Here is a 17472-nt window from a genome sequence, read left to right on the forward strand (position 1 = left end):
TTTAAATATGTGAAATGTTTGTCGATGTTATTGGAGTTGTCATAAAGAATAGAGCAATAACTTGTAGTAATGCAGTGCTTTATCAATATGTTTATGTGTTGGGCTAACGCAAACAATAACTGATTGGGTGTTTACCACCGAACTTTGGGCTATGATCGCTAACATAAATCAACTCAAATTCCTTCTCTGATTTTGATTTTTTACTACAAAGCGGTGATGGGCGCTCCGCTTCCGACAATCTCTGCACAGAGTATACCAATCACAACTGACTGGGTCATCTGATCAATCACCGCAGATTAGCGTCACGCAAAGGAGGGGTTTGGAAAAATGAGTCGTTGAAAGAATCATTTGGGAGTCGGTGAGCAAGTCAGGTAAACATAAATGCATATTATAAGACAACAAAAGTATTTTTTGTCATTGCATGCATGTAAAACTGTTGTTGGGGACTCCCAAAACAATATTAGGAACATTTTAAATGCCATAATAGGTGCCCTTTAAAAATGTATTGCTAAAACACATTACAAAGACTGTGAACTGTGAAGTTCCGCTGTCACCAGAAGTCGTCATATCTGTTTCTGGTTTACTTGCGCGTGGCCCAAAATGTCTGTTTTTATTCGATGTCTCCAGGATCTTCCGAAAATACGCGTCAGCGATGTTCATCGCATTGTTGATGCCTGGTCCCCTGCTCCGACCAGCAAGAGGGACAAGGGCTTTAAACTCTACATATTGAGTTATCTGCACAACTACAAGGGTAAGTATTTGAATCTAATGTGGTGTGCCGGCAGATAGCGGCTAAGCTAGTTCGCCACGTGTTCATTTTTAATGTAACGTTAGTATAGAAGCTTGTTTTTTCTTAGTTTTAAAGCAGACTGTTTGTTAATTTTTGTGATAATTGTAATATCAATTATATTAACTTGCTCTCCTCTCAGTTTCTAATAAAGATCAGGGCACAGGTGAAGTCACTGTCAGGGCATTGTGCTACAGGTCCATGAGAAAAACAGAGAAACCTCACAGTTTGAGTGTATGGTGAAGCTAGAATTGATAAGACAGCAGTTATAGGCTTGTTACTTTAATAGCCCGGTGTTCCTGGGGATTTAGCAAAGGTAATTCATGTTTATAATAACTCTTAAATGAGTAGGTAATCAAGAGTGGCTAAAATTGGCAGGTGAGTTTACCTTGAATAAGTGAATGTACACATGAACAAAGTGCTCAAGATGTGACTGAAAATGCTTCTACCACACGAAGATGGACAAAATGTAAGAAAACATTCATTTATGTTAAGAAACCAAATCACCCAAATGATGCCCGTCTCGACTCTTCCATCAGACCTCATTCATGTAATAAATTACACTTTTTTCACACTGAGTTTCAGAAGAACACTAATTTATGGTTGCATCCGTTGTCTACTGCCAAATTTCCGTCAGGAGTCAATGCGAATTGCATCATTGCCAATCAATGTTAATGATGAGGACTTGCCACTACACATCCTCTAAACCACTCTCACCAGCTGAACTCAACTCACCATCCACCAACTAGTTCTTTGCAAATAAATATGTTAATATGTTATATGATCCATAAACTCAATGATATGCAAACAGTTGTTTGTGAGAGAGCTGTTCAACGGACATATTTCCATATTGGCCTTTAGTGAACAATGTTTTGCTTTCATTGGTTCCTGAAGCTCCCGGTGGTGTTGAATCATGATGCTGGAGGTGTTGTGTGTCTTCACTTTAAAATAAACTGTCAGTCCCACAACAAACTTCATATGAGCCTCTACTCCTGTCAAGACCATATTCAACACCATCACAGGTAAGAGATTTTTTTGTGTTCAGCTTTACTGAAGGCGCCCGGACTGGCTGTCATGGAGTCAAAAGTCCAATTTAATAAATGCTTGTTTTCACTTACAGAGGTTTTGCATGTTTTTGTACATTTTATACAACAAGATCAAAACTAAATAGGACATTTATACTGATTCTATCCTCAAAGGATAATTCCAATACCACCAGATTTTTTGAACACAATAAAACTACACTGGCATAAATACAAAACAATTATGACATAATGAAGGTAGATTGTAACTTTCTTCTTAGGATAACAGTATTTTGTCAAGTCAAGTCAAGTCAAGTGGTTTTTATTGTCGTTTCAACCATATACAGTTAGTACAGTACACAGCGAAACGACACAACGTTCCTCCAGGATCATGTGCTACATAAAACAACAAACACAGGACCACATGAGACTACACAACTAATTAAAATACCTATATAAAGTGCACGTGCAAACATGTGCAACAAGTACGTGACAGTATAATAATTTTTGACAATGAACAGGACAATAGGCACAGTGAGAGACAGTGCAGCACAGGTGTGTGTGTGTGTGTATGTGTGTGTGTCAGTCCAGTCTCTGAGTATTGAGGAGTCTGATGGCTTGGGGAAGAAGCTGTTACACAGTCTGGCCGTGAGGGCCCAAATGCTTCGGTACCTCTTGCCAGACAGCAGGAGGATAAAGAGTTTGTGTGAGGGGTGTGTGGGGTCGTCCACAATGCTGGTTGCTTTGCGGATACAGTGTTTTTTGTAAATGTCTTTGATGGAGGGAAGAGAGACCCCGATGATCTTCTCAGCTGTCCTCACTATCCTCTGCAGGGTTTTGTGGTCCGAAACGGTGCAAGTCCCAAACCAGGCAGTGATGCAGCTGCTCAGGATGCTCTCAATAGTCCCTCTATAGAATGTAGTGAGGATGGGGGTTGGGAGATGTGCTTTCCTCAGACTTCGAAGAAAGTAGAGACGCTGCTGGGCTTTCTTGGTGATAGAGCTGGTGTTGAGGGACCAGGTGAGGTTCTCCACCAGGTGAACACCAAGGAATTTGGTGCTCTTGATGATCTCCACAGAGGAGCCGTCGATGTACAGAGGAGAGCTGAACAAGTTGTCAAATTAGTTTTATATGTTGTAATTATGTATAATTAATTAATTAATTATAATATCTGTTAGCATAAACAATGGTTTCCATTCTGGCTGTTTTACAAATTGTTTTATGTTTCAGAATTTTTTTAGTGTTTAAAGCCTTTAAATGGCCTATAATGCACTTGAAATACAGACTTGCATTGTATGGCTTATTGTTCTTTAGATATGATTTTACATTTCAAACTAAACAGCTGGTTCCCACTGTGACAACTCACTGCTTATAGTGTGACAACATGCCCCACTATTGGGTTTGTTTTTTCCTGAGCAATAACACTGTAAATATCCAATGGTTATTTTTATTTTTTTCAACTTCTATTTGACTGGGGAAATAGACATGAGCTCATTCTGCATCAGACCAGGTTGCATGTCATTGCATGTATATTTTATTGAAACGTGTATGCACAGATTTGAGTTTAGTTAGGAACACTTCACAATAAGGTTGTATTTGTTAACATTAGTTAATGCATTAGTTATCAAACAATTAACAATATTTTTACAGCATTTTATTCTTTGTTAATGTTAATTACTAAAGATTCAATTGTTGATTGTTAGTTCATAGTGCATTAACTCATGTTTACAAATACAACTTTTGATTTTGAAAATGGATTAGAAGATGTTGAAATGAACATAAACTAAGATGAATAAATGCTAACTTAATGATAACCTTACAACCTTTTTGTAAACTTGGTTATGGTTTAGTTATGATGTTTGCATGTGTCACATTAAACATTTTACAATGTTTTTATCATAGCAGGTGACTGAAGATGCTTGACTCATTTGTCTGGTGATCTTAAAAACCTTTTATCTAAAGTCTTAAATGTCATTCATTAGTTTTGTAGACTAATATGAATTGTGCCTGCAAATGAATTTCTTTACGAAACGTTGAAAGATACGATGTTGAGGCAGACAGTGCAGGTGCAGCAGTGATGAAGAGTCCAGAACTCCTTCAATAGAGTTGAAATGCATCTCAGGATGAAGTTTCTTGAGAACTGGAGTGACTAAACATGTTCAAATATTACTGACTGTGATTCATTTGAAGATATTGCAATTAATCGTTGTTTGTATTTCTGGGTAGAAGAACAGCACGATGTCAATATTCCGCTTCATCAATTCTTCCCTCCTCATCATCAGTCACCGGCAGCTGAATGCCTCACTGGCGGAGGAGACCGTGTATGCCACCTGTGCCCACATGCCCGCTATCATACTCTTCTACCTGGTGCTGCAGTTCATCAACATGTTCCTCGGGATCCCGGCGAACATCATGGTTCTGTGGCTCATTCACAAGAATAAAGGCGACTCGTCCACGTCCGACATATTCATTGTGCAACTGGCCGTGCTGGACACGTTCTTCTGCCTCATTCCTCCTCTGGAACTCGCCAACATCATCTTTCTGACCACCGACAGCACCTGGTATGTGCTGCGCTTCTTCTACGGGGTCAAAGACTCGTCGCCGCTGTTCCTGTCATGCATCTGTCTGGACCGGTATGTGGCCGTCCTGCACCCGATCACATTCACGGAGCTCAAAGACAAACGGCATCGCTCAGTTTGCGCCAGTGTCGTGTGGCTGGTTACTTTGGGTTATGCCGCAGCGAAGTGTGCCGGAAACATCCCGAACTTTAAGGAAGTGTTCACCGGCATGATTCTGGCCACGTTTGCCTTCATGGTGTTCTGTAATATCTCCATTCTGTGGGCACTCCGGCAGTCCGCTCCAGGACATGATGAAAGACATCCTGTGATGAAAAAGGCCTTTAAAATGGTCATCATCACTCTGGCCATCATCGTCTTGAACTATTTCCCACCGGTGGCTCTCTTTCCGTTCCAGGACTATTTCTCTCCGGATGTGTTTCGCTGTTATATTCACTATATCGCCTTCGGCTTCATGGATGTGAGCAGCAGCATCCAGCCGGTTCTGTATCTGTCCCGGGAACAGCTGCCCAAACCGCCGGTGTGCTGCTGATGCAGAACATTCTACAAACACGTGATCAATTATAAATGATGTCATTATTCATGGCGTAGCTGATTAGATGAACTGAACTACTGAATCTATACGAAAATCTTGTTTTTTGTAGGCTAACATAAATAACATTTATATTTTTAAGAAGTGAGTGATATTTTACAAAAATGAATTAACCAAACTTAGATTTATTCAAGTTTTATTCATTTAATTTGGTTACAATTTCCGCAATTCAATTTAGATTGATTTTAGTTTTGAAACTGAATAGAGTAAATCTTAAAAATGGCCTAAAATATTGAGTGTTCACGGGTGTTAACTTGAGTGATCGTCTTCGCATCTTGTTAATTCTGAAGAAATCTCAAATGTCTGCAGCTGTTTTATACTTATTTGAGATGTTGCCTTTTAAATCTACAAATCAATGTGTAATTGTGTACCGCTCTCTCTTGTCAAAACATGTCATATTTCAATCCTAAATTAAGACTCTTTTTTTTTTTGCATTATGAAAATTAAAACTGTTTTAGGAGTTTTTGCATTCTGCCATTATTTTTGTGACAATTAAGCATGTTTCCCTCAGTTCTCATGATGTTTTACATTTTTTTATTATTCTTTATGGTGTTTTGAATTAGATTGGCTAAAGTACAACAAAAACTACATGATATTCTTTCAAAAGTATACCATTTGGATTACATTAATGAGAATGAGATATTTTTACTTTAAGGTAAATAGATGGGGTATATTGTTATACAGTAACAATATACTGTATAAAACCCCAATTCCAAAAAAGTTGGGACCGTATGGAAAATGCTTAACAAAAAGGTTTGATCTGTAAGTTTTATTCACCCTGTGCTATAAAAAAAAAAGCACTACAACAACTCATTATTTGATGTTGGTTCTTTGTGAATCAATAAAAAATGGTTCTTTTCCTCTTTGGCTGGAAAGCATGACATCTGTTCTTGTTTGAAATGTGGACTCAGAGCACAAAACACGATTCCATTGTTCAAGTCAATATCATTTCATTTCTATAGTTCTTTTAACATTACAAATAGTTTCAACTGAGCTTTACAGAAAAGTTTATTAAATTGCTTAAAATTCCAAAATTTTTCATTTAACATTTTTTTGAAAAGCATAATTGAAAATCATGCCTCAAGGAACTCAAAGCTCCATAAGATTTTAGTTAAGGCAGCTCTTCTGGACAGTGTTGATGTATGGCTTTTCCTTTGTATAGTAAAGCCTTAGCATACATTTGTGGACGTAGGGGCGAGTGGTGTTAAATGGCAAAGGTTCTTCGAGTATTCCCGAGCCCATGTTCATGATATCCATTACAGAAAAATGACAATTTTTAAAAGAGTGGCATCAGAGGGATTGGAGATCACACGCATTCAGAAGTGGTTTAGTCTTGCCGTTTACGCACCGAGATTTGACTAGACCACTTGAATCTTTTCTTATATTGTACAATGAAGAGTAGGGTCGCACAGTATACCAGGCTATGGTAGTATTGTAATGCTAAAGCTATAAAAAATGTCCATTACCACAGTATTTTTTAAACAGTAAAACCGGCAATATGGTAGAACTACAAGCAATGTTGTATGTGCGGTTGTAAATATAATTTTTGCTAAAACGTTCAATTGAATCAGACTTATGTCTGCAATAACATTTAAAAATAACATTTTTATCTTTTCAATTAGTGTCCCTTTCCCGCAGTGCCCTTTTAAGGGTGCTAAATGATGTTTAGAATTTGTCCCTTAAAGGGGACCTATTATGCAAAATACACTTTTACATGGTGTTTGAACATAAATGTGTGTTGGCAGTGTGTGTACACAACCACCCTATAATGATAAAAATCCACCCAGTAGGGTGGGGACTGTGAAGAGAAATTATCCCAGGATTTTACATAGCAACTGGCCCAAATGTTGAGTGGGGGGTGTTCGCTGTCCTTTTCTGCATAACGCGGCAGCTCATTTTAGCTTATCGCACACCATACGGCCCGTTTCGCGGCCTACCCATCAGCCGTTCGGTTCTCCCGATGGCCAATCTGCCCCATATCTGCCCCAAAGTGCGTCGGCCCACCGGGAAAATGCCCGGTATGCCAGATTACCAGTCCAGCCCTGCTCCTAAGCGATTGATTTGTTTTGTTGGATGTAAGAATGAACATAGCTGTCTTCATTTACTCCCAACATCTGAGCCGCTGAAGACGCAGTGGATTAGTTTTGTTTTTGAAGGGAATGCGCCCTCCAATCTACATAAATGTGTTTTATTTTTGCACAAATAATTTTACACCAGACTGCGTGTTAACAGTATTTGTGTGTGTTGCTTATCCATCGTCGCGAAACTGCTGAAAAACCACTACAACAAATAAATAAATGTATCAAATAACCATTTGGAAACTTCATGGTTCATTCTCAAAGTTGTTACTTCTGACAGAGTCGCTCCCTCATCAGTGTCAGACTCCGGTTCAAACATATAGGGCTGAATATCTCTATTTTAGCTGAATTCCACTATGTTTGAAATGTTTTGCTTATGTCTGCTGTAGTTATCCAAAGCAGAGATGTCAAAACTCCACCCTATTATGGAGATGTTGCAGAGAACACCAGCTCATTTGCATTTAAAGACAAACACACAAAAACAGCTAATTTTATTCCCACCCCAAAAATGGGCATTTTCAACATGGTATAATAAATTATCTGTACGGTATTTTGAGCAGAAACTTCACAGACACATTCTGGGGACACCAACTATTTAAATTACATCTTGTGAAAAGGGGCATAATAGGTGCCTGTGGCAGGGCGGAGGGTGGAGCCGGGTCAAGATTATACACACCCGGTCCCTTATCAGGCTAATTAAGCCTCCGAGAGGGATAAGGGCCGATTGCAGACGGTGGTGTGATGAGAGATTGTTTACGGACATGTCCGTCATGTGTGTGTTTGTATCTTTTGTTTAAGTTTCTCATTAAACTATTATTTATATCGTCAATCCGGTTCTCGCCTCCTCCTTTCCCTTAAATCATTTACACTGGTGCCGAAACCCGGGAAGGAGGAGGGATACGCTGTAGTAGAGTTCTCGCCACTACCGTCCACCTCAACGGAGCAGCCGCGGCCATCTGGAAGTGGAGGACCGCGTGGAGCAGTCAGGGCCGCTGCCAGGGGCAGAGGAGTCCCCTACCAGCCGCTGAAACGAGACCGCGAGCGGGGAGGGGCTCACTGCTGACCGCATGGAGCAGGAGAACCGCTGCCAGGGGCGGGGGAGACCCCTTCTGTTCACCGAGAATGCGGGCCGATTGTAGACAGTGGTGCGGCGAGAGAGGGATCGTTTACGAACATGTCTTTCATGTGTGTGTTTTGTCTTTTGTTTTAGTTTATCATTAAAATATTATTTATATCCTCCTTCTTGCCCATCTAAATCCTTTACAGTGCCCTTTAATTTAACTGTTTATTTTTAAATGTGTGGTTTTCCCACGCTTCAAAACCCATTTGAATCGGAGTTAATGAATAATACAGATTTAAACAAAACTTTGAAGAGTGAGAAGCTTTTCATGTAATGAAATTTTTAGTTATCTTGGGTGTTGCCCGATGAGACCGGGAAACCCCAACTGCCATGAATGTCTACAAAGATTTCAAGCTAAAGGGGGAAACATCAGTAACCTTATTAAACACATTTGGAGACATACCACTGCTTCTGCAGAATACACAACCTTTACATATTTATAGTTTCACAGAAAAATCGAATGTTACACTGATTAAATTGCACAGTGGCTGTAACTTCGCATTTATGATTAGATCATTTTGATCATATCCCTGAGGACTAGACACACCCAAACCTGATTACTGGCAGCCCTGTTCAGTCAAATCAAAACCTAAATAGAACTTTTTCAGCAGCATGAAGTTGCCTAAAATGGCTCACCCAGTAGCACACTATGCCAAGGTTGAAAGAAATTCCAGAAATTATGAGGAAAAAGATGATTAAAATTAATCAGTCTGGGAAGAGTTACAAAGCTATTTCATACTTGGCACAGTACTGAACCTTCCCAGAAGTGGCCGACCTTCCAAAATTCCTCCAAGAGCACAGCGACGACACATAGATGTCACAAAAAAGCCAAGGACAACATACAAAGCACTGCAGGCCTCTCATGCATCAATAAAGGTCACTGTTCATGACACCACTATCAGAAAGACACCAGACAAAAATGCCATCCATTGAAGAGTTGCGATGTGAAAACCACTGCTAACCCAGATGCATATTACATTTACATTTATGCATTTGGCAGACGCTTTTATCCAAAGCGACTTACAGTGCAATTATTACAGGGCAATCCCCCCGGAACAACCTGGAGTTAAGTGTCTTACTCAAGGACACAATAGTGGTGGCCATGGGGACCTTCTGATTAACAGCCCTGTGCTTTAGCCACTACGCCACCACCACTCCAAGTGGTAACAAATAACTCCAATATTAAGGCTCATCTGAATTTTTCCAAAACACACCTTGATGATCCTCAAACCTTTTGGAAGAATGTTCTGTGGACTGATGAATCAGAAGTGGAACTGTTTGGAAGACTGGGGCCCCATTACATCTGGGGTAAATCAAACACAGAATTCAACTAAAAGAACATCATTACTACGGTCAAGCTGGTGGTGGTAGTGTGATGGTGTGGGGATGCTTTGAGGGCCAGGGCAGTTTTCAATAATTGAGGGAAACATGAATTCTGCTCTCTACCAGAAAATCCTAAAGGAGAACGTCCGGTCATCAGTCTGTGAGTTGAAGCTCAAGCACAGCTGAATTAAGCAACAAGACATAATATTCAGTGGGGGGGATGATCCAAAGTATAGGAATAAGTCCACCTCTTAATGGCTCAAAATTAAAGTTTTGGAGTGGCTAGTCAAAGTCCTGACTTGAACCCGATTGAGATGCTGTGGCAGTTCATGCTCGAAAACCCTCCAGTGTGGCTGAATTAAAGTATTTTTGTAAAGAAGAGTTAGCCAAAATTCCCCCACAGCGTTGTGAAAGACTGATCTCCAGTTATCGGATGTGTTTGGTTGCAGTTGTTGCTGCTAAATGTGGCACATCCAGCTACAAATCTTAAGGGGGCAGTTAGTTTTTCTCATGGGTGATATAAGTGTTATATATATTGAAGCAAAAAAGTTATCTATTTATTTCTCAGATTGCATTTGTTTTATGTTATATCTTGTTTTAAGAACTAAAAGAATTTATTATGAAAAATACACAAAAAATACAATCATGAAGGGACAAATACTTTTTCACAGAACTTTATAACATTCATTATTCGTTAAGTTTATGGTATCGTCTCATGGTATTATACCATCACTGCACAATGGTACCACCGCAGGGTTATTCACAAGACACATTTTAGAATGACCGTGTCTTTTTATTTAATGGCCTGTGATTTTCAAAACAGTTGAGCAAATGCAAGTATTTTACATGAGGGATGTTATTTAAAAACATTTGCTGTTCTCATTCTACCAAAAAATATAAAAATCAGAACAATAAAGGACAGTACTGTGTAATGAACACTTCTCGTGTGTGCGCTCCGTTATTATGAGTTTTGCAGCATCATGATTGTCTTCAAGATGTCCCTCGTCCAACGTGAACTTACAGGGTTTTTTATTTTTTATTGATTCACACAATTGACAAAGAAAAGAAAAACATATTCACAGAATTAACATTTAACCTCTATCATTCGCAATCCCCAACCTCACCCTGACCCTCAACAAATATCCCTGTGGTCACACTTGAGTATACACACAAAAAAAGAGAAGAAATAAAAAATAAGTCTTGGGCACTTAAGATGTTTCACAAAAGCATTAGTCTGAAGATGGTTATTTATATCTTCAGCTTTACTGTGTTAATAGGAAATCTAAATGTTAGACTCACAAACGTTACTTTTACAAATAGAAATGTTAGAATAGAAGAACAGGGATCCCTGCAACAGATGTCATGGCCCTCACAAAGCCCCCCACTGAACATTGTGTCAGTCTGAGATCACATAAATAGACAGAAGAACTGTGGCAAATTCTCCAAGAAACTTGAAAGATCCGATCTGCCAACAACCAAGAAAAACTCCAGATGTACCCAGGAGATGTAGTGCTGTTTTAAAGACAAAGGTTGTCACACTGAATATTGATTTAGCTTTTTTGTGTTTACTGGAGTTTGTATGACATTAAGTGATAAATGAAAACTATTCATGTCATTATTTTTGAAGACATTCTCACTATGCAACAGTTTTACAAGTGCCTAAAATTTTGCACAGTACTGTATATATATATATATATATATATATATATATATATATATATATATATATCACACACATTTAAACACACTTCTCTCTCCACAGCCCTCCAAAAAGGCGAAATAGCTGAATAGAGTGAATCTAAATTGCCTAGCCTTCCTCATGATATTTCTTCCAATGCTGCCACCCACCCCATCTCTGTGCACCACTCCAGCCAACTTCCATCCCCTTTCAAAAACTAAAGAAACATTAAGATATAGAAAATTAAAAACTACAAAAAACACACATAGTCTCATACCTTGAGAGTTGGTGCAGATGAAGTTGAGTTTGTGAGTTTGAGGAAGACTGATCCATCGCTGATCTCCTCCAAACTGAACTGCTCCAACTCTCGGTCCATCACTGCAATATTTCTGTCCTGTCCCGTGACCTGCAGCCCAGTTCTGATAACACACAACCTCCCCTCTCAACCAAATCCACATGTTCATGGCACAGTAGTGATGTAGACCCATCCACACCGCTGCAGTCGAGGCGTCTTTAACCACTTCCATCACCTGATGCTGAATCTCCTCTGAGTGAACCGACACCAGATCCACATGATTCTCTCTGCAGTATCTCACAGCTTCATTCCAACTCACATTCAATCTAATCAAAACCAGTTCATCTGGACACACAACAGACCACAATCTAGAGGTGAGATGGTTTAAAACCATGATGCAAATATATTACACTTGCAGATGTTTAAAGCTATTGCAGTGAAATTCATTCTCTGAATGTGAGTGGATCTACAAACCTTCATGACAAACAAACTGAGTTTTTATATCACAGTTCCTGTCATCCCATCGTCCACGTTCTGTCTTGACCCAAAGCACTGCACAGTTTTCATTTCCCCCAACATTATCAGGAACACTTGTTCTCCAGTTTCTGAATGAAGATTCACTCTGATCGGACCACTCCCATGAGTCTCTGAACAGACCGATTCAGACTCCAGACATTGTTCCATATGAACCGAATGTATCATTCCTGATCTTCTCAATTTGTTGATTCTCAGTCTGGTTCCTCACACTGACCAGATCTGTCTGATGATCTCTACAGAAACTCTGAGCGTCTCTCCAAATCACTGACTGATGAACAGGGATGTGTCCTTTACTGCGGTCTTTTTAACACAAGAAACAGGTCTCACTGATTTTCATTTACAATTATTAAAAGACTAATTAAATAATAAAGTCATATTTTAAATTGTAGTATTTCTCACTACTAGAATTTTCCAAAAATAAAAGCAAATAAAGCACTTATTGTATGTTTGATCAACAACATGTACTCTTATTAAATGATACAATGTTGACTGTTTTAAGAGATAAAGCACATAATTCACTCACCATTGTAACATAGTGTTGTGTTGGATGGTGCATTTAAGCTTGATAAACAGATATCCGCCACTGTTAGATCGTGTTTTTTCCAGTTGAGAACTATATCCAAGGTAAAGGATTATCTCCCTCCTAAAGATTTGGAGAGGGTGATAAATGCCCTTATAACTTCCCGCCTTGACTATTGTAACTCCTTATATGTGGGCTTAGACAAGTTATCGATTCAGCGTCTGCAGTTAGTCCTGAATGCTGCTGCCCGCTTCCTGACAGGAAAGAGGAAGAGGGACCACATCACACCTGTGTAGCGCTACCTCCACTGGCTCCCTGTTCATTACAGGATTGATTTAAAAATTTTACTTTTAACTTTTAAATGCCTAAATGGATTGGCTCCATTATACTTAACGGAGCTTCTTCATGTTCATACTCCAGCTAGAGCGCTGAGATCCGCCAATCTCCTCCTCCTGGATGTACCTAGAAGCAGACTAAAAACCAGAGGTGATCGAGCCTTTAGTGTAGCTGCCCCTAACCTGTGGAACAACCTGCCAGTCCATATCAGAACCTGCCCAACTCTCGAATGTTTTAAATCATTGTTAAAAACACATCTATTTTCTTTGGCATTTCCTTCGTGTTAAGTCTGTTATTTTCCTGGTAACTTTAATTTTAATATCACTACATATCGTATACTGTATATTACAAATGTAATATTGATTTACTTTTATTGTGTGAGTAGTGTCATGTTGTTGTATTTAACCTGTGAAGCACCTTAGTCAACTTTGGTTGTTTTAAGTGTGCTATATATAAATAAAATTGATTGATTGATTGATATGAATTTCAAGGGTTGAGTACAATTATAATCATTCCATCCTCCAGAATTCATATTACTACAGTCTTCATCTTCATTTGGTTGTCCCTGTGCCCAGTTACGATACTGTGAATCACTTCCTGTGTAGAACGCTGGGTCACCCAGAGACCACTTCCACGTCTTATTGTTTGTCTTGTGCAGTCCGATCCAGACAAACTGAACCTGATCATCATTCACACTCTTCAGCAGCTCTTCAATGTCGTTCTTGTTGTTGATGGTGACCAGATCTGTGTAATTCTCTCTACAGTATCTCTGAGCTTCAGACCAGCTCATCTTCTGATTCACAAAGTGATACTGACGTGGAACACATTCACTGAAAACAGCTGAGAAGAGCAAAATATCAGGACAAACACACAATTCACAGGATGAGACTGATTCCCATAGAAAAGAAAAACACACACTCACCTGAGAGAATAAGAGCGATGAATGTATTTAATTGTGTATATTTCTGAGATTCTGGATCTGTTCTTCAATCAAGTGTGCGTGTGACTTTATTGTGTTTCATCCTCTCTAATCACATGACTCTTTGTTCTGATGATGACCTGTAGGCATGAATCTAATGTTACTTGATTTGAATATGAAAGATAAAGAGTGTGAATGTGTTGTTTTTACTGGGAACAAAATTCAAAATACCTACAGATATTCATCAGGTAACCATAGTAACCATAGTAACCATAGGATCAAATACTTATATGTGAAATAATAAATAAAATTCCTCCTAAAATGTCCGTTTGTGTGGACAGTCCTCATAGGAAAAACAACTTCACAAATGTATAAAATAATGTCTTCATGAACATGTAAAGTGTGTTGGGTTTGTGTGAGGGTTAAAGGTTAAAGGTTAAGGGGTCGTGTTAGTCCTCAACATGCAGCCTGCAACATAAACACTTTTATTAATAACTGTTTTTCATCCAGTTAAACAAATGAAAAGATTGTGATGAAAATTAGTGATGCAATAATTGAGTGTTCTTGTCACATAAAACCATTTTATAAAGATCAGATATATTTTCAGACATGTGCAGCATATACGATGTTGTGTATCGAGTGAGACTGAATATATATTCAGAATGATATATGCATGCATACAACAGATACCCATGTGTTTTTGTAAAGATATTGCATTATTCTGCATTATTTTCAATCCAAGCTCAAATTCTTCTTTTAAGTTGAATGTGTAAGCGTTTGCTTTGATTCTGAAATAAAACCCTCCATCATGTGTTTGTTTAGGATTTATCCTTCCAATAACTACTGGAAACCTTTTTGGGGGTGACTCAGCTAGCCAAACTGTGTGACTGTTACGTAACTATAATGTAACGTGATGAACAAACTTTCGTCTTGGCAACATAATGGTCACGTCATGACAGTCCTGATTCATCGACACAATGTAACATTGTGATGCTGCTAGTCTGTCATTGTGGCAATGTTGTGTATCAATAGATGGTAATTTTTGCTTTTAAATGCAGTAGATTAAACTAATTTTTGTCCTCATTTGAACAGAACTAATTTAAAGGTGATTTAACAGTTGTGCATGTGAATGAACAGACTAAAGATTAATGTACTCATTTATTTTGACAGAGAAAAGAGAAAACACAAAAATAAATGAAGAATTACTGGCCACAGAACTGATACAAAATTATGAACCTAAATGACCTTTGTTCTCACAATTAATAATAATTTTAATATTAATATTAAAGAGTAAGATGAGCTTGTAATGCTTAGAAATACATTTGTTCATTTAATTGAACCCATTCATGCTCAGACACACAAATTCTTTTTAAACATGACATTTTTTTTGTCATGAACATATTACAAACCATAAAAATCATCTCTTCATTGAAGGACCAGTAGTCTCAATACAACAGTTTTTTAACACCCTACCCAGGCCTTTTGAACACAGACATTAAGTGTTAAGATGCTCCATTTCAGAAGTATAGCCATAAGACATAAACAATCTTCATACTAACATGATTTTAGTGTGATACAATCTCTAACTAATACAATTCTAAGCTTCACATGTCTGCCTTTGACCCCTTGTTTGTTGGAAAAAGATGGATGAGTGGAAATTAGTTTTTGGGTAATTAACATTATGCCACAAATGCGTCAGTTGAGCTCAACTTGAATTGAACCTGGACTATTCATTTAATTGCTGTAATATTTTTCTGTTTCTAGGGATTGAGTGTTTCAGACATAGACTGGTAAAGTAGTGGCCTGAATGGCGATACACGCTCCAGCATTATTGAGTCTACGACTGAATGACCCCTGAGTGATGGGCAAAACTATAGACCCCAAAAAACCTTCACAGACATTTGGATGGGACATCTACTTAGCTGCACTTCGGTTTTGCCAGACAGTTCTTGAATATTTATTTTCTGCTGTAATTTCAGACCTTTCTCATTATAAATATGTTCAAATATGTAAATAAAGGACATGTTAGTATAAATTGTATGTTGTGTTTACGTGCCATTTATACTTTCCTAAAAAAAATGTTTACACTGCCTTATGCTTATGCTAAGGTTTTATTTAAGACAATAAGACTATTTGCTCAACTTTAATAGGACATAGAGACAGGTAGAGGATCTTGGGAGATCACTCTTTACCACTTCCACAGCCATATCTTATCTAGAAAGCTCCCATCCGACCCAGGACTTGGTGAAATAACAGAAATGTATTTGTAAAATATTATCAGTTAGAGTATAAAGAGAGAGTAATATTTGAAGTTAAAGGAATATATTACCCATAAATTCTCTCATCAATATTAGGTATACTGTATTTGTATCAATATGAAAATGGAGAACAAATAGAATTTAAAGGTAATCCATTCTCTCCAGTGGACTGCAGTGGTTTAATAGTGAATAGAGTTATATTTGACTCTATTTCTCATCCTTTACCAATCACATAGATTTAGAGGACATAGATAAATCCACTGGAGTCGTATGAATTACCATAATGCTGCTTTTGTTCTTTTTCAAGTTTAAATGTTTTGGACCCCATTGGCTTGCATTGTATGGATATAAACATCACCATAAAAAAAACATTTGTTTGTGTTCCGCAGAAGAACAAAGTAACACGAGGTTGCTGTTAAGCTTCCTATGATCATATAATGTAATGTTAACCTGGTTTACATTATTTAACATGTAGAACATTCCGCTCCGCTCACTCATCACAGAATACAGCAAAAGAAGCAATAAGCATAAGGTTGCAGAGTTCAAACATTGTTTTAATGAAGTTGCGAACATTAATGCAAAGTCAAAGATCAAAAATCAAACCTATCGATAATAAATGAATAGAGAAGTACACAGTAATGTATCTTTTTCTCAGATACAGGAAGTTGTACACAATGGCCCGAGCAACTGCGCCTTTGCCCACATGGGTGGTGCCAATATATTTGGGTGAAATATAAATATATACATTCATTCATTTATCAAACCCTTTACACACTTAGTAACATTCACATCTGAAATTATTTTATATGGTTGTATTGTGTGTTTTAATATAAAAAATGTCTCCAGACCTTCATAATAATTTGTAATCAGTCAAATATTTCTCTATTAGTGCAAATACCATTGAACATCCTCCAATTAATGACATTTATTTGCTTTAAACAAAGCATCAGACATGTCTTTGAGAAAACAGTACACGTGGCGATGTGGAAACGGGTTCTGAGTGACACCACCGACCCGGAATAACACAATTCATTTACACTTTACAGTCATTTGGCTACAGTTTTATATGTAGGCACTGATGCAATCTAAAGGACTGTGGTTAATCATTTAATCGTTTTATTAGTAAAAATATTGTGCTCTCTTTGTTTTTCATTGATATTTTTGAAAGCAGCATAAATTGAGTTGTGCATGCACTATTTATACAGCAATGTTTAATCATGCATTTAACAAATCTAATATATAATATATATAATTATATATTTAATTGATAATTAATATATAATTGATATAATTAACCTCAGACCTTTAGATTGCCTAAATAAAAATATTTATGGAATATTAATCAAGCAAAAATAGAGATTAAGAGAAAAACTCACTGCTGATAAATTGATAAATGTAATTTACTGACCTAAGGTCTGAGCGCATTAAATC

At 37.8% G+C, this 17472-nt stretch overlaps 1 protein-coding gene and 1 pseudogene across 1 annotated transcript; one reads left to right on the forward strand and one right to left on the reverse strand.

Moving 5' to 3' along the window:
- Positions 1-1755: 1755 nt before the first annotated feature.
- LOC127636149 (G-protein coupled receptor 4-like) lies at positions 1756-5478 on the forward strand. Its single transcript, XM_052116568.1, has 2 exons — positions 1756-1809; positions 4036-5478. Exon 2 carries the CDS (start codon positions 4048-4050, stop codon positions 4915-4917), a length of 870 nt encoding a protein of 289 aa, XP_051972528.1. The 5' UTR covers positions 1756-1809; positions 4036-4047; the 3' UTR covers positions 4918-5478.
- Positions 5479-9437: 3959 nt separating this feature from the next.
- On the reverse strand, positions 9438-14477 carry LOC127635499 (macrophage mannose receptor 1-like; annotated as a pseudogene).
- Positions 14478-17472: the final 2995 nt, after the last annotated feature.

Source organism: Xyrauchen texanus, chromosome 43, assembly GCF_025860055.1.
Source record: "Xyrauchen texanus isolate HMW12.3.18 chromosome 43, RBS_HiC_50CHRs, whole genome shotgun sequence".
Classification (NCBI taxonomy): Eukaryota; Metazoa; Chordata; class Actinopteri; order Cypriniformes; family Catostomidae; genus Xyrauchen; species Xyrauchen texanus.